The following is a 13,339-nucleotide window of genomic DNA, read 5'->3' as shown; positions in this document are numbered from 1 at the left end:
CAAACTTAAGAACAAATCCAGATTTGTTCTGTAAAACTTGGACTCAGTCAAAAGGCTGAATCCAAGGACCTAGAAGACTACATGTCTGAAGGTTCCCCACCTGTCATTTTAATTGAATTAACCTACTATGTGCCAAGCATTGTGTATGCACAATGATACAAAGATAAACATGTAAGAATCCTGCCTTTGAGGAATTTACATTCTTGAAATGCCCAACCTGGGAGATGGATACCTCTGGCCAGACAACCTCCTGGGTTGTATAGAAAGCTAAAACCGGGGGGGGGGGGGTGTCAGTAGAATAACCTTCTAAATGGTCTTCCTGCCTCAAATGTCACCCTACTGTGATCTATCTTCCACTCAATTGCCAACGTGATTTTCCTAAATCATAGATCTGATTATATTACACAACCCTCCCTGTGCCCCACCACCACCACACTCACTAAACTCTTATGATTCCATATTACTGTCAGGATGAAATATAAAGCCCTGCGGCAATTAGAACTCTTCATTACCTGGCCCCTTCTTACTTTTCAAGTCTTCTACTTTATTCCCCTCTATGCATAGTATGATGCCATCATACTGCCCTATTTGCTGTTCCCCAAATAGGACACTCTATCTTCTATAGCCATGCCTTTGAAGTTCCCTGTGCCTGCAGTAGTTTTTCTGATGTCCTTTGAGATTCAGTTCAAATCCCACTTTCTGTAGGAGGCCATCCCTGGTTCCCCCAGCTACTAGTGCTTTCCCTTCTGGTATTACTTTCTCTCCACTTTGCACATACCTCATTATCTATATATTGTATTCCCAACTAGAATATGAGTTCCTTGAAGTCAGAGATTTTTTTTTTTGCCTCCCCACCCACCACCATTTACAATGCTCAGCACTGTGCCTGGCACACAGTAAGTGCTTAATATGTAAATACTTGTTGACTTCCTGACTGCCCCTTTCTTACCTTCAGATCACTATGGGACTGGAGCCCCATCTCAGGCTCCCAAATGAAGCAAGAATAATGGCAGCTCAGAAGATGGAGGAATGAGCCCTCAAGCCTCTCCCACTGCTCCTCATACTAAGTGACCTTGTCTGGTAGGAGAAGACTTTACAATCTTTTGGGTTACTATGTGTTACTATTTGTTACACAAATGTGCGTAAGGGAAAGGAATGAAATGTACTCCCATAATTTCCTATAAGACTACTCTAAAAATACCAGGTACCATCAAGAAATTGCTATTTTTGGTATCATGGAAACCTGATGCCCAGGATTTTTAAATCATCCAGTACAGGAAAATCTGGCAATGGATGGTGATAACAAAGTAAGTCTAAGAACTTTTGACTAAGAGTCTAAAAAATTCCAACAAATTCTGAAAGAGAATATACACTTTTGCTGATGAATAGTCTTAACAAAAAGGGTGGGACAGCTAATAAATAAGAAAGAAGGGTATTTCTCCAAACATTATCAATAATTTTATAAAGTATGACTTCAGGAAAGTTGTTAGGAGTAAACACACATGATATTCTATACTTCTTTTTACACAATCACTCTGATTTTTTATTTTCGCTATACTTCCTAATGAACTTTCCCCTAATCTCCATGCTATAGATAGTACATGACAACTGGTATTTTTCAAAACATACTCCTCAAATGTCTCCCCTAACAGTTAAAACAAACAAACAAACAAACTCTTAAGGTTCTAAAAGAAAGCTGCCTCTGTTGTCAATTAAAAAAAATATGTGCACAGAGAACTATAAACAATCCTGGTGCAACAAATACTCAGAAGTTTAAATCAGGTCATTGTAGACAAAGCAAATGAAACCACAACATTCAATGAAAAGTGTAACTTTATTTGGTTGATCCACAAAAACCCTACCTTTAGACTGTTTAACTTAATATGCTAGCTCAATAAATTACTTCTCAGAAAGTTAAATATTTTGTATTCCTCTCTAAAATGCAAAAATTGGGCTAATAACTTTTAAAAAAAAAAACAGAATTAGACATTCTCAAAAGCCTAGAATTCGGAATCTAGAATGCATATTGAATTTATATTCAATTAATGAAACCTTAGCTAATGAGTCAGTTTAAAGAAATTTGTCTTTTCTCTCTTTGCTTTCAGAGCTTATGTAACAAACGAAACAATGAAGTAGAATCAACTGTCAAGGAGTTAAAGTTCTGATAAATACTTTGGAACTTAGTCTTTTACTGCTAGTACACAACCCACTTTGTTTCTTTTGTTTTGCTCAACCTGCCAGCATCTAATTGGGGAAACAGGCATTAAAGGTGTTTGACAAATAGTCAGGCCAAGATATGCTGTACATATTCATACACACCAATAAATGATGAGAGGAAGTTTAAGATGCAGTAAAAATAAATTTCGAGAGTTTAGCTCTGGTTTCATATAACAGCACTTCCATAAAGCACTTAGAACACTAAGGCGGCAATACCCTCCAGATAGTACACAGGGGACACATCCTTTAAATAAATGTGTTCCTTTGCCTGAACAGAAGTTCAAACCTGCTCAATTATCATTAATTTTGTTCCTTTTATTATTATTATTTTTTTCCCCAAGCGTGAACGAAGAAGCCGAGGCCTCTGAGGCTTTGCAGGCAGCTCTTGGCCGGTCTAGGTTACTGGTGATTATTCATCCAGCCGCCATCCAACAGTCGCGAGCTTGGGGCAAAGCCTTCTTTTTTCAGCCTTCCCTGCTACTTTGGAGAAACTGAGGAGGAAGGGGTTGTAGGCACTTTAGATCCAGCCACCAGCTCGCAGGTGAGTCAGTCAAGGAAAAGAGCGAGGTCGAGCACAGTTTAGAAAGAAGCCCCTGTAACAAGCTCAGATGCGTGGAACAGGCGATCCTTAAAAGGCACCACAGGCTTGTACAGCATTAAAAGCAATTGCCATAGGAAAGGACAATGTAAACAGCTACAAGAAACCTTTGAGCCCGAAAGCAGACTCACATTACAGAGGGCATCCCCTCCCTCACTTTGGGCGCAGGTCCCCCAGAAATACTGGCGTCGTGGAGACTTGGGTAGGAATCCATAGAGGGGCTAGGTTCGGGCATCCTGGATCTTCTGGCTGGCTCTTTTTTTATTACAGTGACAATGGGTAAAGTGGGTGGCGAATGGGCAACTCTGTAGAGGGAGAGGGAGAAGGGAAGATTGAGGGCTGATGGGATAATACGGGAGCAGCAGCAGCAGAAGCAGTGATTTGCTCCTGCACTGTGACCTGGGACAGCAGATTTTTTTTAATACTCACCCCCCCCGCCCTTTCAATCCATCGCTCTCCCCTCCTCCCACTTCGTTCCTTTTAAAGGACTCCTTCCCGGGAAAGCTGTCAGCAGCCAGGAGAAGCTATTTGTGCTCTGCTCAGACTAGAGCAGCTTCTCCTCCGGCCCGGCGAAGTGGGGATGAGCCCTCGGGAGGAGCGCAGCAGCGCCCTCATTGCCTGCCTCCCTACTGTCTGGACGTCGCCACACGTGGGACCCCTGTTCCCTTCCTACTGGGCTCAGGTCCCTTAGGCTACTCCGGGCAGTTCGTAAAGGAGCGGGAAGAAATAAATTGCACTCTAAGACCTCCACCAGCAAGTTCCCACCTCATGGTGTGATTTTTCCTGTGAGGAGTGGGGAGGGAGGAGGGGGGGGGTTGGTAGGGTGTTAGAAGCACCCCCAGGCCCAGAGAACTATGAGTCGGGTAAAAAGCCTCGGCAGCAGCAGCAGAAACAGTAACAGCAGCCCCAGGAGCCTCGGCCACCGAAGCAGCAGCCGCCACAGCAGCCAGGGTAGTGGTCGCCCCTGCCCCCTCCGGCGAGTCCTGCTTTCCAGCGGATCCCACTACAAGCGCCTCCCGTAGCCGCTTTCCTTGAGCGGTCCAGTGAGACAACCTCCCCTGACCTCGGCCAGTCAGGGTTCTCAGCTCCATTCTACCTGATGCACCATGCTGACCTCGGGACTGAGGGGACTGGAGAGCCACTGCGACCGCCTGCCTGGCTCGTGCTGATCTCAGCGGGAGCAGTCTCTGCCGCTGGGGTAAGCCCGGGGTGCTGGGCGACGGCGCGCCCCCAGTTTCACAACTTACTGCCTAAGGGAAGCAACCGCAGGTCCTGCCTCTGCCTCCCTCCACCCCACCCTCTCCTTTCCCTAAAATCCTTAGGAAAGGCGATGGGGGCGCTGCTGGCGCTCTGTCTCCTCCTGGCCTGGCTGCGCTGGGGCCCCGTTGGGGCGCAGCAGGACGGGGAGTACTGCCACGGCTGGGTGGACGCGCACGGCAACTACCACGAGGGTTTCCAGTGCCCAGAGGACTTCGACACGCTGGATGCCACCATCTGCTGCGGCTCCTGCGCCCTACGCTACTGCTGTGCTGCCGCCGACGCTAGGCTGGAGCAAGGGGCTTGCACCAACGACCGAGGCGAGCTGGAGCACCCGGGCATCACCGCGCGTAAGTGTCCAGCTCCTAGCAGGCGCAGCCCCCACCTTGCCATCTGTGCCGGCTGTTGGCTGTTTGCTGTTTGTGCGCGCTAGTGTGTGGGTGCGCGCGCGTGCAGTCTGTTCCTTCCCCCTAGCCGGAATACTACTCCCTCCCAAGGGAAGAAGGGGTTGCTTTCCCGGTTCCCCTCCAACTCCCCTCACATACCCCCAGGGTTAGTCCTTGGTGTGCTGGCAGCAACGGGACTAGACGGGACAGGTGTGAGACTGGGTACATGGGTGCCCAATTTCGCTCCTTCTCATCCCACTATAAGTTGCAGGGCAGAGGAGGCGCGCCGCCCATTAGATAGGCGCAGGTCCTAGTGCAAAAATTACCCTGAGAAATCTGCCCCTTCCGCACTGACAGAGATCAGATTTTTCTGATTTCTTAGTGCTTAGCACAGAGCCTGGCACACCCTAAGCGCTTAACAGATGCAGTTGACTTGACTTAGGAGCCAAGGGCTGGCATGCTTTGCCCTATGTACATGGTATTGTAAGCTTGGGTGAATGTGCTTGAATTCTCCGAGTTTTCCACGTAGACTAGTGAGGTGGGGGAGTTTGGAGAGAGGGGAAAGAGTCCGGGACTGCGGTCTCCCTAGAGCTGGAAGACGTTAGTGAGTGGTGATGGAGTGTGAAACTTTACTCCTGACGCCAGTTAATCAACAGCCCCGTACTGAAGGCAAAGCCTGAGTCACTTTTTCTTTTAAATCTTTCCTGCACCCCTCCCCCAATCCCTTTCCTTTCTTTGCATCAAATTACCCTTTCCCTCCCCCACAACCAAACTGAAAACAGCGCAAATCACTGCCACCAGCGTGGCGATTTTAAAAGCCCCAGTAGGCAGCCCTCCTCCCTTTTATTCTCGCATCAGAAAACACGGGTCGAGTTTCCGCTCAGCTTCAGAGCTGAATAAATCACAGCCCCCACCAAGGAACCTTATACCTTAGGAAGAAAGTTTTTTTTTTTCCTACCTGAGTCTTAACTTTGGGAAAACACTTTAGGCAGTGGTTTAAAGGCCAACGAAGCTAGAGGAGACAGTGAGGCCAGGGAGCCCAGGGAGCCCTGACGTCGTGAAGATTTGGACGAAAACAGGTGAAGTAACCCAGAGGACAGCTCCAAGGTCGGTGGTAAATAAAATTAAGGAAAGAATCCCTTAACAGATGAGGATTGCTGTTGGAAAGGGAAGGGAATAAGAGCTCTCTTCGATAAGCTTTCTTTTAGAATCTGGTTACTCCCCCCATTTCTCTGTGTTTGGGGGTCACTCACATATTAGGAGGAGGATTTGGGAAGTAGTTGTGGGGAAGATTATTTTAGATGCTCGTTGTGAGTTGCCTAGTCACACCACAAGAACAGCTCCATTTATTAATGAATCGATTTACATTATATGTAAATCACTTTGCAAACTTTAAAAAGCTATAAAAATGTTAGTTATTATTATTGTTGTTATAGGAAAAAAAGAGAGGCCACAAATCTCTCCCAACCACTCCTTTCTCCTCATCCTTTGAGAACCTTGCTCCTTCCTTGAGTCTAGGGTGCTTAAATCATTTATGCTTAATTTCTCAGGTTACAGCATTCTTGACACTATCAGCCTAGGAATCAATCTCTCTCTGTCTCTCTGTGTGTCTCTCTTTCTCTCCCTCCCTCTCTCCCCCATATTTTCTTTGCCGTCAACGGAAGGGCAGGAATACACCTGCCTAAAAAGGGGCAAGCAGCCCCGAAGCTTTCTTCTCACATCCCTTCAGGGGCCTTGCTGCCTCTGAACCTTTCTTGGGCAGCTTTTATAGATGAAGGCTTGGCCAACTTGGGCGATTTGATTCTGATAAATGGACACTACATGAGGCAAATACATCTCACAATATACTTGCATGGTGTGGGTACAAATAAAGATGGAATTTGGCCTTGCTAATGAAAAAGGTTGTTATGCAGAAAATTAGGGTTGAAGACATCAAGAATTGCATCAGTAGCATGGTCAGTCTTTGGCCCAGCTGACCTCTCAGGGGTTCAGTAAGAATGATGTTTAGGGGCCTAGATGCCTTGAAATAAACATTGTGTCCTTCCTGGGCTTACCAGGGAGTTGTTGATAAGAAGCTGTAGAAGAGACATGAAAGTAATTAAGAGTATTAGGAAACAGGGAATGCAATGGATTTTTTATATGGGTTTTTGGAGTTTCTTGAAACAACTTCTAAATGCAGCTCAACTAAGTCTTAGACTTTGGCTGTGAGTGGGTGATTCTGTGATGTGAGAGAAGTCTTCGAGACAAGAGGCTGCTCTCAACAACATTTTGGATTTTTAACACAATCAAATTAATCCAAATTAAACTCTGTTCCTCCTACCCCCATTGCTTTAGTGAGGGCAGGGGACTCTTCAGCTGTAGTGATTTCCAAATGCGGGTAATGTAAAGATGTGGCTAACAAACTGCAATCTTGGTTTGGTTTCTCCCTCTTTGGTCATTAGACCTGGAATCAAGTGCATGGGAGATTGTAAGGACTAAGCTTTGAGAAACGGAGTTACGAGAAGCCTGAGCCTACCACAACTTGAACTGAAGCCAATGAGCGGCCAGAACGTATTTTAAGCAGAACTGGAAGGCATGGCAAGTCTTTAACAAGGGTGTCTTCCTTTTTTTTTTTCTTTTCTTTTTAGAACCAGTCTATGTGCCATTCCTGATCGTTGGCTCCATCTTCATCGCCTTCATTATCCTGGGCTCCTTAGTAGCTATTTACTGTTGCACCTGCTTAAGACCTAAACAAACATCCCAGCAGCCCATTCGTTTCTCACTTCGAAGCTACCAGAATGAGACCCTACCCATGATTCTGACCTCCACTAACCTCAGGACGCCTTCGAGGCAGTCCAGCACTGCAACCAGTTCCAGCTCTAATGGAGGCTCCATTCGAAGATTTTCTTTCGCCAGAGCCGAGTCTGGTTGTTTGGTGCCTTCACCTCCCCCACCTTACACATCAGGCTGTTTACAGACAGGTCATTCAATCCACCTGACCCAACCATCTGGATTCCTGGTGTCACCACAGTATTTTGCTTATCCCCTCCAGCAGGAGCCAACACTTCCTGGGAAAAGCTGCTCGGACTTCAGCCCAAGTTGATAGGAATAATGCAGCGGAATGAAGGACAAGTGGAGTGTGTTTTGAGTTACGCTCATGTTAATACTTAGATGATGTTCTGGGGCATCAGAACAGATCATCATGGAGAAATATTTCTTTTCTAGAATTAATATGTTCTCCCATTTGGATGTTTTAGGTAATTGTTTTTTTGCCTTTTTTTAAAAAAAGGTGACCATTACATTTTAATTTGCTATCTTTACTCATAATTACAGCAATTAGAAGTTTAAACCAGTTTCTGTTCAAAAGATTTCATGGTCAACTCAAAACATTATTTGTATAGAAGATATTAGAAGTTACTCTTTTAAGCCCAAGTGGTTAATTTAATTATAATGAAAAAAAGGAAGTACTTGATTATAGTTATCAGAAATTCATTGAAAAAAAAAACCCTAATCACTTCTTAATAAACTAGGGAACCCTGAGCATCTTGGACAGTATTTAAGTATGTTGAGATAATTATTGTATTAATAATCACACAACTCAAAATACATACTTTTCAGAATACAATATGAAAAAATTTAATAAGTAATTTTCTTTGTTAGCAAAACCTAACTAAAATTTCCCCCTAGGGAATATTTATTGTGAACTTTTGTTCAGTGACATTTAGTATATAAATGAAAGTTGGACAATTGAATCTTAAAGTTTTATTTGTAAAATTAATTATGTAAAAATGTGAAGATATTTGTAATTTAATGTATTTACACATTGACAATACTAATTATCTAGTTATCACACTGAATTTTTATGTTAATAAAAGCTGTGGTTAAAATTCCTGTTATTGTCCATCTGTGCCAGATCGCTAAGACCAAGCAGTCTTTGAACTAAGACCAGTATATTTTTGTACACATCCTGTTGTGAGATGTAGTGAACTGATTTGCTTTTATAAAAACTTTTTAATTTTTAATCAAAGCACCTCATTGTACAGGAGACCTATGTAAACCACTTGATAGTAAAGGAGACATACATATGTTACTAAATTTAGAAATCTAGTGGTATCTAATATTGAATTTAAATTGCTTTAAAAAGCAGTCTCTTATATCTGATTATAAATGCAGGGTACAAGCATATATTCAGCACTTACATATGCTAGGCACTGTGCACCTAAAAAAAGGTGAAGAAAGTTAGCAAAAATGTTATGTATTATCATGTCTTCCTTTCTTTTATGACAGTCACTTATTCAGAGATAGACCCTTATGGTGATCTAAGAGCATGTTTCTGTATGTCCCCAATATATTTTTGAAATGTACAGTTGAAACTTGTGCTAGTGATAATGGCTTGTACTATTGATACAGGTTGTAACTATTTTCATATAGAGTCTTTTTCATACAATGACTACATCACTACCAGTGAAACATATATGTTAAGGTTTTTCTACTATCAATTGTGGAGGATACAAGTAAATATAAAACAGTTCCTTTTCTCGGGAAACCTGTTCACCTGCTTCCTGATATAAATTTTGGTACATCTCCAGATGATATGTATACACATTTGCTACGGCTTAAAGGTTCAGCCTTGGCCCTATGAAATAGCAAACTAACAGTCTTACAGAGATCAAACTGCAGCTTCAGCATTGTCAACAGTACATTTTAGCCAACTGAGCCTATTGACTATAAATAATTGAAAGGTTTTTTCTTTAACAACTTATTAGTTAAAATTGTACTATACCTTCTCTTTTTATTTCTGTAATAAATTCATGGGAAACCTGTTTAAAACAAATCTATTGATGTGAGGAATTTAATAGGGTTTCTGAAGTTAATTTATTATAAATCTTTAAAACCTCAACCTTAAAAGTCTTTCTAAGCACTTATTTCCACTTTAGAGTGGTCATTAACTTCCAACATAGTCACACTCTTTAGCACTGCTGATAATGGAAACTTGGAAAGATAGTTTCAAGAATAAGTGTTTCCTGTACATAGCATTGTGAAAGCAGGCCAGAATGATTAAGTTGCATAATACATATCCATAGAAAATATACATCATTTTTATGAGTTTATTATAAACCTGGAGAGAAAAGGGACGGCATGAGAGATCTCAGGCAATCCCTTCATTTCATTGATTAATAAACAAAGGCCCTGAAAGAGGAAGCAACTTGTCCAATGCTTAAGCAGTAGATACACTATTGCCACTTTTCCCACACCATTTATAATGGCAATTTCAGAATAATGTCATCATGATTTCACATGAACTCAATTAACATTTCTTAATCCAGTGTGTGGTATAAGCCTGTAATAAAGTATCCCTCTATGCCCTGGATTTGTTTGTATAGATTAGATGTTATAGTGATGTAGAGTGGAGAAATATACTGACATAACATAGAAAGTCTATAAAATAAACAGTGTTCTCTCTGTCTGTTGAGCATCAGTGTTATGGTGATGTACAGGAATGTCATGTTTTCAGACAACAGGACAAAAGAGTTCTATGACATTTATTGCATTTTTAGCAATTGCCCCATACCTCTGGTGTCTTTCAATGGTCTGTGTTGCCTGCAGCTGCTGATTATATCCAGTAGAATAAAAGGCAAGGTAGTCCCCTCTCCAAAATGACTACGTAACAAGATGATTAGGTATAAATTGCATTTGATTATTGTTTTAGTTAAGCTATCTATGTTCATCTGCATTAAACCATTTTTTGTGGATAATGTGAATTCTATACTTAAAAAAATAGGCACATATCTGACCTTATTTCCTGGGGGTGGGGTGGGGGGACTTTTTGCTGACCTACTTTTCAGGCAATCTATTAGAAGGAAAAGTTATGATCAATTCATATGATGCTAATAAGAAACAGATTTCCTTGATAGAGAGTTCTCTATAATAAATGGAAAATTGCCTTGACTTTTTAGACATAATTAATCCTTGGCTACTGACAGAATGGGGCAGTGAGGTGGTGAAGTGGATAGAGTACCAGGCCTGGAGTCAGGAAGACTCATCTTCCTGAGTGCAAATCTGGCACCAGACAGTAAGCATGTGACCCTGGGCAAACCGCTTAACCCTGTTTCCCTCAGTTTTTTCATCTGTAAAATGGGCTGAAGAAAGAAATGGCAAACCACTCTAGTATCTTTGCCAAGAAAACCCCAAATAGGGTCATGAAGAATAGGACATGACTGAAAAACAACCAAACAACAAATTGACAGAACATTTAAAATAACTGATTAGCTTCCCTTTAAACCCCACAAACCTACTACTACATCAATGTGTACTTGGGAATGGCAAACTTATTTTGTTATTGGCTTAAGAAAAAAGAATTAAGCAGATTTGCTAGGTAACTACGGGGGACAGCAGATGGAGGATGTGGAGTCAGGGAGATCTGAGTTTTAAATTTAGTCTCACACCCTGGGGCAAGACACAACTGCTATCTGCCTCAGTTTCCTCATTTATAAAATGATATACAAAGAGAAATATATATATATAATCCTATGACCTGAGGTATAATTAGTACAACAAAAACATCCTTGAATGTGTTATGCATAGTAAAACCATAGTAATTTGGGTTTCACCGCTTAAGAATTTGTGATGGTTGTCCTGGGATGGACTGAAATCTACTTTCATACTATCTGAATAAAGAATTTGCTTAGAGCACTAATAGTGAAAAAAGACTCTGGGGATATGCCTAACCTAAAGAAAAGAAACTGTTATCATGCTGTTTATCTGCATATAATTGCTGCTAATTGCAATTAATTATCTGGCCTGACAAAAATTTTGTTGAAACTCTAGTTATTGTATATTCTTGAAAGCAATAAAATAAAATTTCTCTATTCTATATTCAGTATTTTCCACACCTTCTGACTAGTAACTCTTCTAATTAGTCAAAGTTGATGATGTATTTTTCTTTCAATTAAGAGGTGGTTTGTGTTTTTAAAAATAGAGAAATATGAGGTCAGAAATGCTGAGTATACAGAAGTAAACCACACTTGGGGGCAAAGGATTTCAAAAATCTATTATTATATATATCTTAAAGTAGACAGGACAAGCACAATGTATATTAATTCCAAGTGCTCAATCAAATACGCTAATATTTCAGGAATAATCTAAGAATAAACATTTTCTATATAATCCCATGTGTATTTTTTAAATCTATAGATACATATAATGGGGAGGAAAGGAATGGAGTGAAATTGGATATTATATAGCCAAAAACCAAACCTGCCACCTCACTTTGATGCAGTCTAAAGTTTTTTTCCCACTCAAAGTTCCACTTTCCCAGTTGTGCCCATGTTCACTTAGTCTAATTCAGTAGTTTTCCAAATTGTAAGTTCAGCTTTTTCTAAAAAAGAAAGAAAAAGGTAAGACTCCTTTCTACACTTCAGCTTCCTTTTTTTTTTAACCAAGAAGCAACTGTTTTTGCCAAAGGTATGATCCCCTACCCTTAATTAATTTCTAGTATTTTACCTTGATCCAATTCTTACCCTTCTCGTCAAATTTCACTTTAGCTTCAAAACTTGTCATGGTTTCCCATTAATCCTGAAAGTCAACTGTGTGTGTGTGTGTGTGTGTGTGTGTGTGTGTGAGACAGACAGACATAGAGGCAGATATACACACAGAGACACTAAGAGAAATCAAGAGACACACAAAGGGAGAGAGAGAGACTCTTCTTTTGATGAAGATTAGTAATAGGTAAACTAAATGAGTGATTTCTCAAAAAAAAAAGGTTCACCCAACATGACTGGACTTAGCTTGAACTAATTATCTATATTACAGAGTTGCTCTTTAATTGTTATAGCTAATAGGAATGCTTAGATTAAAACTGATTTTGGTGAAAAGAAAGCTGAAAAATATTGAGTAGCACTGAATATTAATTAACAATAAAACAATTTTCTCTTTCTCTTCTTTCCATACAAGTAAAATACATAGTTCCAAAGCAGAGTGATATTATGTTTCACTTCATCAGTTTAAAAGGAGGGCGTGTTCTTTGGATCACAGGTTTCAAAAGGCAAATTATTTTCCAAAGCAATACAATGTACAACGTTTTAGGTTTTATATATGCAGGTTTAAAGAAACTCAAACAACCATTTTGAAATTTTTTGGACCAGTATTGAAAACATGAAGACTTTTCTTTATGTAATGACATATTTTATTTCATTTTTAATAACAATTAAAAGACAATGCATTTAAAATTTGCAGGTCAAAACATGCACATTCACAAAATGCCAGTGACATGTAACACTGCACAGAACTGAACATTACTAAATTTTAATAACTATTTATAAAACATAGTGCATTTAATGTCAAGTTAAAACAAACCTGAGAAAACTGCCATAAACACGGAGTCAAACAACTATCCACTCATGCAACCGTGAAGGTCCCACAACAGCTTCTGCAGTAGCAGTGTGGTGCAGTCTGACAATCCTACCTCCTCTTTAATGCAAACGTAGTTTTGCCTTGTTGCTGCTTTCAATGTAACACTTTTCACTTAATATACACTGAAATATTTAAGTCAAAAATGAAGCTCAAGGTAGGAAAAAATGCACTGCTAACTGTATTTATGGCTTCTATTCTACAACAACAAAACAAACATAATCTTTTTATATATTCTGGTCACATTTTTACAACAAGAGATTCACTTATAGAAAGTCAGAACTAGGAATAAGCAGATATGAAAATCCAATCTTCAGAATGCTACCATATTTCCTACTTAAAAGGTTTATTTGCCAAGAAACTTTAAAATGCAAAATTCTGTCAATCAATCCAAATAAATGATTTAGTTAAATCTGCTGAAATTTGTTTGAAAAGAATCTACTCATCTAGAAAGGTCAAACTGAGGACCAATCCATTTGCCCACTGAACATTA

General features: G+C 40.5%; 1 protein-coding gene across 2 annotated transcripts; it reads left to right on the top strand.

Annotated features, from left to right (window-relative positions):
• The first annotated feature begins 1,681 nt into the window (after positions 1-1,681).
• SHISA3 (shisa family member 3) lies at positions 1,682-11,275 on the top strand. 2 transcript variants are annotated; one of them, XM_020990887.2, is made up of 3 exons: positions 3,924-4,013; positions 4,138-4,422; positions 7,086-11,275. In XM_020990887.2, exons 2-3 carry the CDS (start codon positions 4,146-4,148, stop codon positions 7,538-7,540), a joined length of 732 nt encoding a protein of 243 aa, XP_020846546.1. In that variant the 5' UTR covers positions 3,924-4,013; positions 4,138-4,145; the 3' UTR covers positions 7,541-11,275. The 2 variants fall into 2 exon arrangements, with proteins under 2 accessions (XP_020846536.1, XP_020846546.1); XM_020990877.2 differs by having other exon boundaries at positions 1,682-4,422.
• The last annotated feature ends 2,064 nt before the right edge of the window (positions 11,276-13,339 follow it).

This window comes from Phascolarctos cinereus, unplaced genomic scaffold (genome assembly GCF_003287225.1).
Source record: "Phascolarctos cinereus isolate Bilbo 61053 unplaced genomic scaffold, phaCin_HiC Scaffold_9;HRSCAF=440, whole genome shotgun sequence".
Lineage (NCBI taxonomy): Eukaryota > Metazoa > Chordata > Mammalia > Diprotodontia > Phascolarctidae > Phascolarctos > Phascolarctos cinereus.
This window is presented reverse-complemented; position numbering and strand designations above follow the sequence as displayed.

Excerpts from the sequence above, each read along its gene's own strand:
- SHISA3 (XM_020990877.2), top strand. The coding sequence starts at position 3,915 with ATGCACCATGCTGACCTCGGGACTGAGGGGACTGGAGAGCCACTGCGA. Across the intron at positions 4,423-7,085 it reads GCACCCGGGCATCACCGCGC|AACCAGTCTATGTGCCATTC; the intron begins GTAAGTGTCCAG and ends TTTTCTTTTTAG.